The 16,080-nt window shown below is 42.2% G+C and overlaps 3 protein-coding genes across 3 annotated transcripts in view; 1 reads left to right on the top strand and 2 right to left on the bottom strand.

Moving 5' to 3' along the window:
* The window catches only part of kctd6a (potassium channel tetramerization domain containing 6a), a 32,558-nt gene extending 30,506 nt beyond the window's left edge, over positions 1–2,052 (bottom strand). Inside the window, exon 1 of the mRNA XM_084929092.1 lies at positions 1,810–2,052. The gene's annotated coding sequence lies outside the window, so the exon portion shown is untranslated. The remainder of the gene's footprint in view (positions 1–1,809) is intronic.
* Positions 2,053–2,307: 255 nt separating this feature from the next.
* Positions 2,308–9,463, top strand: LOC146387461 (uncharacterized). Its single transcript, XM_084929090.1, has 5 exons — positions 2,308–3,267; positions 4,367–4,534; positions 4,647–4,825; positions 4,925–5,165; positions 6,460–9,463. Exons 1-5 carry the CDS (start codon positions 2,695–2,697, stop codon positions 6,913–6,915), a joined length of 1,617 nt encoding a protein of 538 aa, XP_084785216.1. The 5' UTR covers positions 2,308–2,694; the 3' UTR covers positions 6,916–9,463.
* Positions 9,464–10,929: 1,466 nt separating this feature from the next.
* Positions 10,930–15,242, bottom strand: pdhb (pyruvate dehydrogenase E1 subunit beta). Its single transcript, XM_084929091.1, has 11 exons — positions 15,141–15,242; positions 14,997–15,056; positions 13,934–14,041; positions 13,775–13,837; positions 13,638–13,673; positions 12,970–13,160; positions 12,789–12,883; positions 12,267–12,377; positions 12,092–12,183; positions 11,880–12,021; positions 10,930–11,658 (listed from the first exon to the last, which is right to left on the bottom strand). The coding sequence occupies exons 1-11, from the start codon at positions 15,177–15,179 to the stop codon at positions 11,513–11,515; spliced, it is 1,083 nt and encodes a 360-aa protein (XP_084785217.1). The 5' UTR covers positions 15,180–15,242; the 3' UTR covers positions 10,930–11,512.
* Positions 15,243–16,080: the final 838 nt, after the last annotated feature.

Raw genomic sequence — 16,080 nt, 5'->3', positions numbered from 1 at the left:
GTCCCTATTATATACTTATTTCTAATCTTGTTCATCCACACCACTCTCAACAAATAGCATTGTAACTCTGCCCCTTCCAAACCATACATCATTGCAGGTCTCACTACCAACTTGTAAACTTTCCTTTTACCCTTGCTGCTATCCTAATGTGAAAAATCCCCCGACACTCACTGTCCTCTCCACCCTGACAGCACTCTCGTCTTCACCTCTTGTGCACTCTTTGTTGCTTTGGATGGTAAACTCATCCACCTTTTTATCTCTGCTCATTGCAGCTTCAATGTTACACTTGTCTCCCCCTTAAAATGAAATTTTCATAGAGGGGCTCATAATTCTGTACTTGTCTGTACTTCCATTACTCCAGGTTCTCTTCCTACCCTACTCTCAGAAAAGATCCCAATGTCCCTGCAAACATCACAGTCCACAGATTTCCCTGATGTAATCCAACCCCAACCTTGAACCCATCTCTCACTCCTACTACACACCTCACCACTGTATCGCTGTCCACATACATGTGCTGCACAACCCTCACACTCTTCTCTGCCACTCCTGGCTTCCTTGTGCAGTACCGCAATTCCTCTCTTTGCATCCCATCTTATTCCTTTTCTATATTCAAAATGACAGTGCAACTCCTTCTGACCTCCTCTACACTTCTTCATCATCACTCTCAAAGCAAGCATTGCTTCTGTAGCGCTCTCTCTCAGCATAAAGCCGTACTGCAGCTCACTGATCATCACCTAGCTTCTTGGCATGGCTCATCAACTTAATCCCTCTGTAGTTATTACAGCTCTGCATATCACCCTTATTCTTGAAAATATGCACCAGTACGCTTCTTCTCTATTCCACAGACACCCGCTCACTCTCCAGGATTCTGTTAAACACTCTGGTAAAAAGTACACAGCCCATCTCCCCTAGATGTCTCCAAACCTCTTCCGGTATGTTATTAGACCAACTGCCTTTCCACTCATTCATTTAACAATATTAATAATAAAACAACTCCATAGACTCCCAAATGCTTGGGTTATTAAAACTGGCAGTCTTCAGTCTCATAAGTCTCTGCTACACTTTGTACATCTTCTTTTCATATGTACATATTCATGATTGACAAACAGATTTTTATGTATGCAAATCACAATAGTTACCACAAACTACAGCTTGCAGGTTCAAAAACTTTATTATATTTCATGAAGCCATGCAAAATTTGATCTTTGTACCACAAACCAAGTTAAAACATTTCGAACTGAGTAAAATTTGGTTTTTAATTCACCAAAGCTCAAATTTTTGAGCCCTAATAACGTCTTAAGTACAGACAGAAACGTGAATTTCTCACATTTACTCTAATAAAGGAAAATATAAAAATATACTTAAATACTATTAACTGTATTAGCACAGGAATAAAAGTTACTAACTTGTAAATGTCACTTTAGTCTTTGTGCTTGGCAGATAAACACACAGGCAATTCCATTGACTAATTTCCTAATCTGGGTCTGTTTTTAATAATTACTACTTAATTTATTTAGATTTTTTAAGAATTTCTGAATTACTTAGAGAGGTAAAGTTTAGATATTCCCCAGACAAAATATTCCTCGAAAATCTAACCTAAATGTAGCCTTGTTGAGATATGAAAACAATCAGGTAAAGGCCTCCTGAGTGATCATAGTCCAGTTGAAGGCTGGTATCTGTCTCACTGAAGCTGACCAGTGTGCTGCGGCTAACGCCTGCTAGCTCGTTAGCATCATAGCTGTAAGGGAAAAAAGCATCACACCGATACTTTCATAAAAATATATATTTAAAAAGTCAGTCGGGTCTTACCTATAACGGCTTCATCACTACCAACCACCGCTTCAACCACAAACACAGATGGAGGTTACAGCTATTGCTAGCTAACCTGTATGTCCGTCATAATTAATACTAAAGACTTCCGGTAAGATCTGCCAAAATAAAAGCGGAGAATGTAAATAAACCAGTCTAGAAACACATGCAAGTGTGTTTAAAAAAATAATCTAAAATAACCTACTAATAACCTACTAAAATCTGTAAAGCTTAAAACTGTAATCTGAACCCCCCCCCCCCCCCCCCTCTCACTTCTGCAATATGTAAAGGACAAACACAAGACTGAACTGTTGTTTTCGTCTAACCTACAGTGTGCAGCCAATAGGATTCACATTGCAGACTGTGCAAAAGTGCCCTGGAGACTTTCCAGGATGTAAGATGAAAGCTGGGACAGTACACTGAGAGCCACACCCAAGTGGCTGGGTGGGTTAGGAGGTGTGACCCCTAAACTGGAAGCGTGGCTGATTTCTTTTTTCAGTTCTGATTATAATGAGCTTGGGAGTGTAGCAATTACCTCCCACCACAGGGGGCGCTCAAAACAACCGGTCACCCAATAGGGACACGATCTGTTTTATTTATCAGAGACTACATCCTGTAGCTCTCAGCTCGTCTGTTTTCCATTTGTTGCTGAGTTTTTGCAGCTGGAAGTCTGCCTTTATTTTCACTGCACTGTTTTCGAATATCAACCAGATTTTCTCTCGCACATATCTGTGAAGGCCCCTAGAGGAGTTCCGCCGGGCAGGGATTCCAGGCTAACGCTGGCGGGATTTGGCGTTAGCTCACACCGTTAGCCCTCTGCTGCGAACCGGATCCGGACAGAGTTTTTCTCTCTGCGTATCTCACCACAAACAGAAGACTGAAGTTATGATGGCGAGTGAAAATGCTGACGCCAACGCGGGGAACGATGAGGAAACGGGTCCCTCAGCCGAATCTAACGAGCACGACTATGCCCACACTGCAGACACAAACTTGGCGAGCTCTTCCACCGATCCTCCGGGAGAGCCCGTGCAGAGTGTCCTGGTGCAGCCCTCTGAGTCCCTGCAAATGGAGCTTCCAGAACCCGCTGTGGGTGCAGAGGTAGACTGCCCTGTTGGGAATGAAGTGGAGGCACAGACCGGAGTACACCCCCAAAAGACTGAAGACTCTCAGTTGGCTGCTCCGGCGGTCCATCGCGGAGGTCCGCGGCGAGTGAGGCGGCCGGAGGATAAAAACTGCTCCTGCTGCAGGCTAGAGTTCGAGCGGCACGGTCGGTCCTTCAACCGTAGGGCGGTGTACACGTTCACCTCCCCGGAGACTGTGCACTGGGCCTTCCCGGGCTGCGTGGTCCACGAAAAGTCCTTCCTGTGCGAGACGTGCGCGCAGGTGATCCGGAGCAAATGCAAACGCAAACAGAGCGGGAAACGGAATCTGTGGCTGAAGCCGCCTCCGACCAAACCGGTGTGTGTGACAGATGGTGTGAAAGTTCAGCTTCTCTGTTGTGTATATAAGCACGTGTAGGGCAGCAGGTATTTCCCCTTTGGTTACAGGTACCGCTTGCAATTATCCCCCCTTCCCACCAGGGGGCAGCATTTCACAGTGAAATCTGCTGATGTTTTTGAACATGAGCTCCTGGGTTTGTAGTTGTTTCCTTTTAGTCTCACCCCCATCTTCTGAAGGGGCTCTACTTTTTCCTTAGGTTATCATTACCATTGTGTCCCAAATGACTTACCTGGTTGACCCAATGTACTGTGTTGCGGTATAAATTCATAAAACAAAAAGTATGGCCTAACCTTAGTTGAGCTGCAGCTAATAGTGCTTCAAAGCAAAACACTTGCATTTTTGGACATAGCAGTTGTTTCTTCATATTCTTTTCATAGCTACTTTTCTGTCCCATAGACTAGAGTCCTGGCTCAGAGTACTGTTTTGGTAGTTTATCAAAAGTGGTTTGAATCCTTTGTACAGACAGAAGTCAGCTTTGATTTATTTTTAGACATATGAAGCATATGTTCATCTGTTGGAAGGGCCTTAGATGAAAAGGTAAAGTAAAAAATTTAAAGTGTATGGAAAACTAGGGGAAATGACTCTTTGTTTTACGTAATGTTTGATCTCAATAAAAACTTTACAGAAGTTTTTGCTTTTTCAGTTGTTAGTTTGAAATTGGAGTCTTCTCATCATTGCGAGGAAAAAGGACAATAAGATTGTGGTTTAAGGTGGATTTGCTGTGTATTTGGTAACTTGTTACCATATTTGCAGGTTTCATAACCTTCACTGACCAGTTGGTGACATCATGTCTGTTCTTTATATACAGTCTCTGTCTGCCATCAAAATCTGCAATTTCCTCTTATTTTTTCTGCATTTCTGCCATCTGCAGTTTTTCTCTGTCAGTTACTTCCTTGATAAATGTTGTCTGTTAAAACTGAAAAAATCCACTTCAGATTTTCCAAGCCGAATCACAAATCTTGTACTCAAATGCTTTTGTAAGCACATTTTTTGAAGTTGTCATTGGTGTGTTGGTGTTTTAAAAACACTCTTACTCTGTGTGTGTGTGTGTGTGTAGTCGCAGGTGAATGATAAGAAGGCAGCAGGTTGCAGGATGGGGAAAAAAAGCAAAGCAGCGCTGCTTGTGAGCAAGTCCAGCTACAAAGCTGCTTTCCAAATGCTCTGGTCCTCTAAAGGTGCCCGGAAACCCATGATGGAGTTCTGGAGCAAACAGCTGAAAAATGAGGTGAGGAAAGAAGCTTCCTGACATCTCGTATTTGATGTCTTCTTAACTGGTAGCTGTTTTTGTTATGTAATCGGGACTGCCTACATTCTTGTGTTTCCCGGTGATGTTTTAGATGAAGACGCTGTCGCGACTGTCAGACAATCCCTTCCATCAGAAGGTATCTGGGAAAAAACCGCTGTCGTCCTTCCCCTGGCGGCGATGTCTGAACTGGGTTCAGGAAAAGGCTCCGCTTGTCACCACGTGCCTCCGCTCACTGTTCCCAGACATCAATGCCCTCTACAAGAGCAACAGGTAAGTTTGACTCGGAATGTTTTTACATCACTACTAAGACTTCATCTCATCCAAGCAAACATGGGTCAACAGTTTGAATTTGCTTTATTTGTTCGACAGCCAGCTGACAGAGGAGCAGGCTTTCATGCTGCTGGAGCGACGGACTGTGGTGGCGCTCTCCATCCCTCTCTTCACCAGGAACATCTGGAAGAACAACTTCCTGCAGGCCGCTCTGGGGGCTGAGCTCCGCCTGCAGGGCTGCTCCGGGTCCGCCCTTGAAATCCTCAACACTATGGGCCTGTGCCAGAACAAAGACACTGTCAGGTTGCTGCTGCACAGACTGCGAAATGGCAAAGACATGGTGAGTGTCACCACCGGTAGGGCTGGACTGAAAACAAGATAAATATGCAATCTGTATCGATGTGGCTGACATTGAACTAATGTGTGAACTAGAGAATCAAGCAAGTTTTAAAAAAAACTCTTCATGCCACCAAAATACTTCAAGACAGTGATTATGTGACCCCTGCAGGTGCTCTGTGGGGTCGGGTACTGTGAGGACGTCGGGGATGTTTGAAGTCCTCTGGGCTGTGCTTTATTTTTTTAACCAGACATGTGTTTAATTCACATGCTTTAATGAATCTATAAAATAAACATGTCCTTGATTATAAAGGCCTGGACTAATCTACATCCTCGTATAAAATCATCCATCCATTCTAGCATTTAAAAAAACAATTTTTTTTTTTTGTCATTTAGTTGGTCCGGCTCTTGGGGGCTAGACTTCTCACTCCCCAGCCACCACAACAAGTGAGGCATTCCCAAGCCAATGTGTCGTGGCTCAGCCTCAGGGTCTCCTCCCAGTATAACATAACCTCTGAACCAGGAGGCATCCTGGTCAGATGCTGAACACCTTCAGCTGGCTCTACTTTGAGCCCCTCCCACATCTCTAAGGGAAAGCGCAGACACGTCTGCTGCATGTATGTGGGATCTCACCCTTTTGGTTAGTACCCACAGCTTGTAGATGTAAGTGAGGGTAGGAATGTGGCTCCACCAGAAAATTTACAGCTTGGTTTTTATACTTTGCTAACTTGTCACCAAAACAAACCCGTGCACAAATCCCCTGCTCCCCTCATTCATGAGACACACCCTGAGATACTTGAACTCCGCCACTTGGCGTAGCAACTTTTCACCCTTTTCTGCTCCGAGACTTGGAGGTGCTAATGCTCGTCTCAACTTCTATACAATATACTTTAATTTTGTTTTTCCCTTTTTATTTTAAGACCACGATTCTTGCCATGACTATTCAGTGGCTGTGGGGAAGATTAAACGAAACAGTCAAAGATCTTTGCTCATGACGTTTGCTTGTCTCTGCAGCGTATGCACATAAAAGATCAAAACCTACAAATCAAAAAAATAACCGGAGTTTTACTTATCATAGCATCAAATGTTCAGCACAAATGAATGGACTTCATGATGATTGCTGTATGGGGGTGAGGGAATCCAAGCTTTATATGTGATTTGTTTACATTTAGAAAAATGTTAGATTGGTCATTTAACATGAAATTCAAACAGCTAGCTGTAAACATACTTTAAACTCTTAAAGTGATATTTTTGACCACACGGGTGCTGTTTTTGACTGTTTCTATTGATCGACACAGGATGGAGACGCCGGGATGAACGCTAAAGAAGAGCAACTGAAAGAACAGATGGGAGAAGTGATGACAGATGAGGAGGAAGATGAAGAAGAGAAAGATGAGGAGGAGGAAGATGATGACAATGAAGAGGAGGAGGAAGAGGAGGAAATGGTGATGGCAGTAGAAGAGGAGGTAGTTGAAGAGGAAGTGCAGGACGGGATGCAAGAGGAGGAAGAAGTTGAGGAGGATCGTGCAGAGGAGGAAAAAGAAGAAAAGAAGAGAAAGAAGAGGGCGAAAAAGCAGAGGAAGGAGGAGAAGAGGAAGGAGAGAGTGAAACGAAAGGCGAAGGAGCAGCAGGAGGAGGATGACGACGATGATGATGAGGACTCGGAGCAGAAAAAGAAGAGGGTGGTGGTTGTGAGGCTCGGATTGCTGAAGGGACACTCGGAGGTCGGACGATCAGATCTGTCAGCTCCTTAAGACTGCAGGCCCCTCCTCCAATCAGAGAGCAGCACAGAGTCCCCGCCCTGTTCCCTGGCATGGTTAGTAACTGTAGAGGGAAAGTAATAAGAGCTTTACTACAAATGTTGTTTCAGTTTGAGCCCAAGAACACAAAAACTGCTCCAATGTGACTAACAGCAAAACACCCACAGCTGATTAATTATGACTGAAAATCAACAAATACTTCCTTTCGTTGCACCTCTTAGCAAATTAAAAAAAATTCAGATTTAAAAAGGAAAATAACAAATTTGGCTCAAATCACAAGAACAGCAATGGGATGAAGTACAATGACCTAGAGAATAAAAGAGTAAAAACACTGGGCCTTTTGCTCTTTTAGTTTGAAGATTAAAGTAATTATTCCACATGATATTGAAATATTATGTTAGTAAAGTCAAATATAGCAACAGAAAATAAATGTTATGAGAATAAAGTAATTTTGTTTTGATCATTTGTTAGTTGATCGTGCTTTAAGGTTTTGCACTCGGTCACAAGTTTTCACATTAAAACCAAATATTCTCTTTATAGTATTTTGAACTTTTAGTAGCAGAAGATGAGATGCTGGTAAACATTGAACAGCGCTCTCTGTCAGGAAACTCTGTTAAGCTAGTTCATTGATTTACTGCCAAATTCCATTAACCAAAACTCTAATGTTAGTCATCCAAAAGCTCTATATAGAGCAGCTTGGACCACTTCAGAGTCTCAGATTAGCACAAGTGAGGCCTAGCAGGCAGCGATTGGTTACACCTGGCTTTGTTTCCGTACCTTCCCACTCTAACTGTATGCCTAACAATCTCCAAAAATATGAGTTCTATCAAAACCCACTGCTTGTAAAGTCGATACAAAGTGGGAAAACTATCCATTACAGACCAAAACATGTTTTTATTTGTTGTAAAGTCATCCATTTAACCATATGACTCTATGGGGATTGGCTCGCGTTTGGAGACAGCCTCAAGTGGCCAGTAGGAGTACTGCAGTTCTTTGACTTGGCTTGGCTTTGTTTTTTTTTTTTTAGCTTTGATGCTGCTGCTTGCATCACACTTCCTCAAACCTGACTGGGTAATACAAATTCTGGTTATGCCACATGTCCAAGTATAAAAGAAAACTGAACGGTAAATTTGAATCAATGAACCTACAAAGTCTCTAAAATATGGTTAAATGTGGTCTAGATGAGTAATTAAAAAATGTAACATTACTCAAAATTTTCTTGTAAATCAATCAGTTATTTTTCTGTTGACTTTATTCTCATCACATTATGGCTTGATTCTCATAACACTGAATTTTTTTCTGCTCATAAGATTGTCACTTAAACACACCTTACCTTTCAGTAAAGTCCGAGCAGTTCCCTCCACGGAGTTTTTCTTAAATTCTGGATATCTATTGAATCTCAAAGCACTTCCCTGTAATTACACAGTTACTCTTACAAAAAAAATTAAACTGTGCTTGTGATGCCTTGTAAAATGCATGAGAGGGGGGTACAAGCTGCACTTTTAGCTTCAGAGAGACTGGATATCCTCAAACACTTTGACTAAAGCCATCAGTGACCGTCGTGGACTCCGTGTTCATTGGACTGTCAGAGCTATCAGGAGGTGAAAATTTTCTAATCCTGCTGCTGTTACGCCATCTTTATTTTTACAAACTGGCAGGAGAAGATTGTGCGAGTTTGATTCTGAACACTGTGACGTCTCAAAGGACTGAGGCTGGGAGCTGAGTAGATCCACACCCGAGAAAAGGACCTGGACTTTTTGTTAGCTTTGATGAACCAAACTGAAGCGATCAAAGGCTTTGGTGTGCTTGTTTGATGCACAGCGAAGCTTTTATGCATTGTTTCTTCGTGTCATGCTGGACTGATGGCAGGATTGCAGATTCGGGCGCCTGCAGACATCATAGCCACTGAATAACCATTAAAACAGACTTTCAGTGGTAGTTAGTGTCCTTATGTTTGGTTTTCAGGAGAGTGTTTAACGTATCAGAGCTTTTAGAGGAACTTTTTTGGCATGACATGAACACAGTGGGAAATGTGTAAAAAGCCTTTAAAGATGTGATAAATACCAAAAAAAGTTCCTTAGACTGTAATTTCAGTGAAGTTTACTAATAAGTTTCAGAAAAGATAATTTTTTGCACTTCGGTCCTGATTACAGTGGAAATGAATGTTAGATAGGTTTGGGGGTTTTTTTTGGTTTTTTTGTAACTGTAATTTGAACCAGAGCGTGATGTTCTTTTCATGGGATTATTACAAAGTCAAAGACCTGTAACATTTAAGAGTTTATAAATGATGATCTGTTTGCTCAGTTCAGCCTGAGAGCTTCCTGAAGCAGGACACTCTGTAACTCACTCTGATTTGTAACGAGGTTTGGTCCTTTGGGGTTTCTCAGAGTCTCCGAGATGGTTTTATTTTTATGTTTAAGTTGTGGATCGCTGTGTTTTCCGACTGATCTCAGATCTGATGCTCAGACAGGGGAAGCACAGCGAGTCTGAAACTGAGATTCTTACTGCAAAAAGTTAACCAATAAAAATGTTTAAGGCTTCACTGACTCTTGTTTATTGCTGCTCTTAAAGGGTATCTGTGATGTTTTTCCCTATTTTCTGTCACATATGAACACACTATACCAGTGTGTATGTTTAAACAATTTATAAATAATGAAGTCTGTATATAAAGAGGCATAGCTAATAGGCACCAAATTCTCTTTGTGGGAGCCAGAGGAGGGGCAGCCAATGAGGAAACTGTTTAGACAGGATGTACTGAGGTGCTGATAAAGGGTCAAAAGTACAGACCTGGAAATAAGCATAATGCATCTTTTTAATCCACATCACATAAACAGTCGCTGGGTTGTGACAGCACATCATCTGCCTCCATCCAGGACTTTGACCAGAATTATTTTAATCTGCATAAAGATCATGAATCATGCACCAAATGCCCTTCCCAACACAACTCTTTTTTTTATCTGAACTGGGCACCAGTATAAGGTGCACCCTGGGCCTGTGGGTTCTCCTGCTGACTGAGTGTCCTCAAAACCAAAATGTACAAATTCACTGAGGCTCTGTTTCTCAGGTGTGGATGAAACCTAACCCTAGAATAAAAAAAATCTTAATCTTCTAAGTTTTCTTTTAGTCCAGGACGAGGATTAATCCAAGTCGGGAAAACTGGCTGACACTGTGTGACTGATTCTATTGCATGAACCAGTTTTAATCTCAACCAGTAAAACCACTGGATAACAAACAGTTGAAAGTATTCTTCTTTCAGAGCTGTTGAACTCCATCAATAATTTAAACTATCAACACACTTTGTTGTCATAATACAATGAGTAACTGCACTTCATTAACCTTGTAAGGTCCCAGTCATGACTCTGAGCCCAAGGTGGCGCTTTCTTAGGAGACAGATCATGTGCTCATTGGAAGGCCAGTGGTGTGATCCCCGGCGGCTGCTGTCTGCATGCCAACGTGTCTTTGGGCAAGATACTGAACTCTAAGCTCCCCCTGATGTGTGAATGTTAGAGAGCACTTCACTTCAGGTCTCACGGGTTTAATAAAATCTGAAGTTGGACCTTTATGGAGTTTGGTCCAGGCCTCTGCAACAAATTACTCTGGAGAGCCAAATGTTTCAGTTTTCATTTGACCTAGTGGAAAGAACATTGTTGCTATTTAGTGTGTAACCTTAAGTCTTATCCCACAATACCATTTTTTTTTTTTTTTTAAAAGGACAAAACAAAGTTCCTCTGGATAAAAACAGAGCTCACATTCTGGGTTGGGAAGGGTTTTCTTTAAATCTTTTCCCATCACTCAGACCTCTCTCCAATAATTTTAATCTGTCACAGTAACAGTCCACCTGCAGTTTCTCAGCCAGCATATTTCAATCTTTTAGTTCAGATTAGTCTAGTGTCTTCAGAAACTAGAGTTTCCATGGGTTTCTCTCAAGATGAGATCTTTAGTGCAAATCTGGTCAAACAATTCAACTGTGGGCAGGATGGTGTAGATGTTAGTAAATCAAACCAAACATGAGGATCAAAGTTTATTTCTGCAACAGTCAACAGAAATGAGCCGCTACATTAAATATTTCCAGCTTACAGCTATTTTCCCCATTTTTAAAGACAAACCCAAGTCTGAGAAGTGAAGTGTGCGTTTTAAAGGCAGCAGGATGACGTTCATCCCAGTTCAGATGAATAGAGACCGTGGAAAAATAAAATGATCCAAATCTGAAGAACTTCTTGAGAAGCGTAATTGAAAGCAAATAGCCGAGAACAGTTTACAGATACTTTAGAGCCCAGACTAATTGGTAAACTTTGGGAAGAGTCAAAAATTTAACTTGACAATAAATTACAGCCAACAGACTGTACGATACTTTTTTGTTTTTTTTTGTTTTTTTAAATTGGGAAAAGTGCAAGAGAGCAGCCAGAGCCACAGACAGTTAAGTCAAGTTAGTAACAGAGTTAACACATAGGTGCTAGGATGACCAAAACAGTGTCCACTGCTCTGAGCTACACAGCTGTGTGCATTGTTCAACATCTGGAGCGTTTGGCGGTATTTACACATTAGATATTTTGCCACCGTCTGTAAACAAGGACTCTGGTGGATGAGGGTTTCAGATGTTGAGGGTCTTTTTCACAGAGAAGATGATGTCTTTGACTTGCGGCAGGCTGTGGTCCTCCAAGATTTTAGCGTATGGCATGGGGATGTCCACGCCAGTTACTCTGGTAACAGGAGAATCCAGGTAGTTGAAGGCAGGACCTGAGAAATTAAAGGCATGTTAGTCTCGAGGCCTGAAATAATTAGAGGTCGTGACTTCAGACTGAACAGCTATTAGTCAATACACGAGCAATCATTACAGTGTCGATCCCAATATGTGTCATCTGTGCCTTGGCTCCTGAAGATCCAGATCTAGGAGTTTAAGGGAACCAGTTATGTGCTAATTTGTTTGTTGTTTTTTTAATTAGTTGAGCTTAGATTACCTTCCATGATCCTGGCACAGATCTCTGCTCCAACCCCAAACTGAGGCCAGCCACCCTCAACAGTCACCAGGTGATTGGTCTTCATCACACTGGTCTCAATAGAATCCACATCCATGGGTCGGATGGTCCGAAGGTTGATCACCTGACAGACAAGAAATGGTTAAGAGGCTTCTGAGCAGTCTAGCTCAGCCAGTCAATAGGTATTGCATTACCTCACACTCTATTCCCTCTTTGGCAAGGACAGCTGCAGCATCCAGGCAGTAACCAACATACCGAGAGTGAGCAACGAGGGTGACGCTATTGCCTGAAAACGACATGTTCAGAAATGAGTTTTTGAAGCCTCAGTGTTAAAACCTAGGATCCAGATCCTGGTGTTCCGTCACTCACCTTGTCTCTCAATCTTTGCTTTTCCAATGGGAATGGTGAAGTCTTTGGACTGCGCTTCCTCTGACATCTCAAAGGGAACGCCATACAGCAGCTCGTTCTCCAGGACCACCACTGCAGACAGATTCAGTTCACATGCCTGTTTGAACAGCCAGGCTGCTACAAACTCACTCAAGCTGCATTTTCAGCTGATGTTTATGCCATTTTAAATACTTTCAAACCATAAGGGGAATAATTTCTGCTTCTCCTGGTAGCACCTCATCCTGTGAATGAGGGACAAGTGCCTTGATTGGTAGCTGGGAGAAGTGTTTGTTGCGTGAAAGTTACCCTCCAGAGCAGAACAAGGACTAGTCAGTTGCAGTCCAACAATGCTTAAGTTACTGTTTGACTTTTGGCTGAGACACATAGGGACCAGCTGGCTTGTTTAATTAAAAAAAACAAAAAAAAAAAAAAACAACAACTTTGTAATCAACTGGAGCTAGCAGTGCCTGAACATTGATATGCAGGGTTAGTGTGGCATCTCACCAGGATTTTCATCTCTGATGGCTGATTTCAAGAGGCCTTTAGCATCTTCTGAGTTCCATGGACTTACAACCTTCAGTCCTGGACAGTGACCATACCTGGAGACAAATGACCACACTGATGTCAGAGCTGCCAAACATCAGCTAGAGTTACTGCAAACAGTAAAGTGATGTCTTGAACGCACCATGCAGCAAAGCACTGTGAATGCTGTGCAGCGACACCTGCTGATGCTCCATTAGGGCCTCTGAAAACAATTGGGACTGACTGTATCCCAGCTGACATGTAGTAGGTCTTTGCTGCAGAATTGATGATCTGGTCAATGGCTTGCATGGAGAAGTTAAAGGTCATGAATTCACAGATGGGTCTCAGACCAGCCTGCAAGAGGACATTGATCTTGTTAGGGAATTTGTCACTTGCAAGTTTTAAGTATAATCAGGTAGTTTGTGAATCTGAAGAGCTTTCATAATCTGTACTTTGAAGCATTCTAGTCTAAAGCAACTCTTATTTTGGCATTTATGGCTTCAAGGTAGGAAAAGTGCTTTATTATACAAGTCAAGGTGGCTTGGGAGTTGCCTGTGCACTGCTTTATTGGCCTTATTGAGGTGTAAAGCTAATTTGGTGGGCAATGGAGCCATAATTCAGGTCTGTAGAGAGTGAAGTGTGCACAGAACTGAATTACTGCTTAGAATTCAAGTGCAATTATGAAGATCTTGAACTTAAGCCCATTATCTCAGGTAATTCTTGACTAAAAGTTATTATTCAGTGTTTAGAATGACGTTTTAGACAAACTCAAGTGAAACTGTTACAAAAGTCAGTGTTTAATATATCCCATCAGGAACATGTCAGACTTACCATAGCAGCTCCCACTGCAATACCAGTAAACCCCATCTGCACCAAAAACAAAAAGTTGCTAAAATGAGTCCAACACCACCAGTGGGGATACTTAGATTTGTGGAAAACATCTGCTTGGCAGGCTGTTTGTATCTCACCTCTGAGATTGGTGTGTCAATAATTCGTTTGTCTCCATACTTCTTCCACAGTCCTCTGCTCACCTGCACCAGTAACCACCATTAGTCTGACTGCCCTCATTGGGACAGAACACAAACTGCCTCCAGGAACTTCACTTGCAGTCTGAGCTTTAAACTTACCTTGTAGGCACCGTCATACTGGGCGACTTCCTCACCCAGCAGGAACACCCGCTCGTCCCTCTCCAACTCCTCATCCATTGCCTGGTTCAGGGCATCACGGACTGTCATCTAACAGTGGCAACAAAACCATCAGTACAGGTCAGAACGCTGCCTTCCACAGACTGAAGTTAAAATGTAACTTATGGACACCACAATAGCAATTCTCCATCAAAAACCTGTTTCACATAAGGCTGTAAACATTCAGGAGACTTTAGTCTCAAGTGGCTATCAGAAGACTGGAGGTTTTAGTTCAGAACCCAAGAGCTGAAAGTCACTCTTGGTAGTTATTTGTATCCAACACAAGTAGAAATTGTTTAAATCTGCTCAATTTTGTAACTGATTTAATGACCACTTAAAAAACAAAAACACCCCCCACACACACACACACACACACACACACACACCTTAAACTTGTCCGTTACTCTGCCCTAGAGTGCACAGTCTGATGTCAATGTTACAACCAATGTTCCCTCTAATTTTTCACGTGTCTGAGTGAACACAAACTCCCTGAGCGATCCCTTGGACCTCCCGCCAATTATCAAGGAACTGCTTGAAAGACAGACCCGATACACGAGCAAGCCCAGATACAGCTACAATATTTAAAGACAATGACATGAGTATTCCAACAGCACTTCTCGTTTTGCAGTTTAAAATACCCCAAATTTCAGGATTTTTCTTGCTGTTCTGCTTAAAAAGTGTGCATTTTGTTGCCTGCACTGTTTCAGAGCTTAAGCTTTGTTTCAATAGTTTTCCCCTCAAACTTCTGACAGTGATTTATGTTAATGTGAGACAGCTGTCAGCGCGATGAGGGCTGATGTGATGTAAACCCGCATCCCTCTGCTCAGTGACCGCACAACAGCACGACCCCTAAACCCTTAACACACGTATTTAAAACAGGCAGCTACTGACTAAAACAAGTCCCCACCCAGTTTTCAGCCTGTTATTGTTGTCTGTGCAATCAAAACTATATGTACCGACATCATTCGCTGTAGAAACAGCTAGCCTGCTAGTTGCTAACACTGACCTGTACTGCGGCCGGAGCGCTCCTGTGAAATTCCCGCCGCTGCAGAGCTGACACGGTATTCTGCAGGAGAAAAGAGAAGAAGCACGAACATTACACTCCCAGAAAGACCAAACAGTGCTTTAAAAACATCGATTTAATCCATACCTTTCCGGAGCGGAGAAAGCACCTCAGGGACGCTGCCATCTTGAACCTGTCCTCTGTCGAACTGGAGTGACGTGATAGTGGAAGCTGGCGGATTTTAACCAATCAAGACGGCACCTCATAGGTTGATTGGAACGTGTCATTTCGAACAGCCAATCACAGTGGTCAAACAAATAAGGAGGCGGGAGAGTAGAAAATGGGGGTAGAAATATCCAAGGACACGGAGCTGCGCAGGCGTCAAGTGTGGAAGACCAATACGGCAAAACATACATAGATAAATAAATACATAAATAGTGTGATTCACTAGTTTTTCATTCATTTCTTTTAATTTAATCTGTGCACTTTGACATTTTTCATATGCAACACACATTCAAGTTGGCAATGGAAAATGGCACTTTGTGAGGGGGGGGGGGGGGGGGGGGTATTTTTCTAGTATACCACAATAGAATTTTTATTTGTATTATGTTTGACTGCAAGTTTAATTTCCAAACGTTTTCATATCCATTAAGAAATATGTTTCCAATCCTCATTTCGATCAAGCTCTGGACTGTCAGTTTACCAGATATCATCATAGAAAATGAGTGAAAACATGAGTTGAACTTGTAACATTTATAACACACACACACATTATGTATGATTGTATGATTATGTATGACATATGTGATTATATATTGAAGGTTAACTTTACTGGTATTTATCAAATTAGTGCTTGTTTTAAGATTCCAGATCCGTTTATTTGTCACACACATATCACGTAATAGCAAATAGAAGTCATATATACGTGCATATTTATTTGATGTTGCCTGTCCTCCAACATCAAAATCAGTCTCAGTACTAATTTCTGTGCTGAGAGGAGACAGGAGGCTATAACTAAGAGATGCAAAGGTGTATGCTTTGCACAAGTCTTTTTAGCTTCATATATAGAAGAGGTGTGGCCAAACCT

The sequence above is a fragment of the Perissodus microlepis genome, chromosome 5 (assembly GCF_051167445.1).
Source record: "Perissodus microlepis isolate ML-2025 ecotype Zambia chromosome 5, ASM5116744v1, whole genome shotgun sequence".
NCBI lineage: Eukaryota > Metazoa > Chordata > Actinopteri > Cichliformes > Cichlidae > Perissodus > Perissodus microlepis.
The sequence above is the reverse complement of the archived record's forward strand: the minus strand, read 5'-3'. Positions and strand labels throughout refer to the sequence as shown.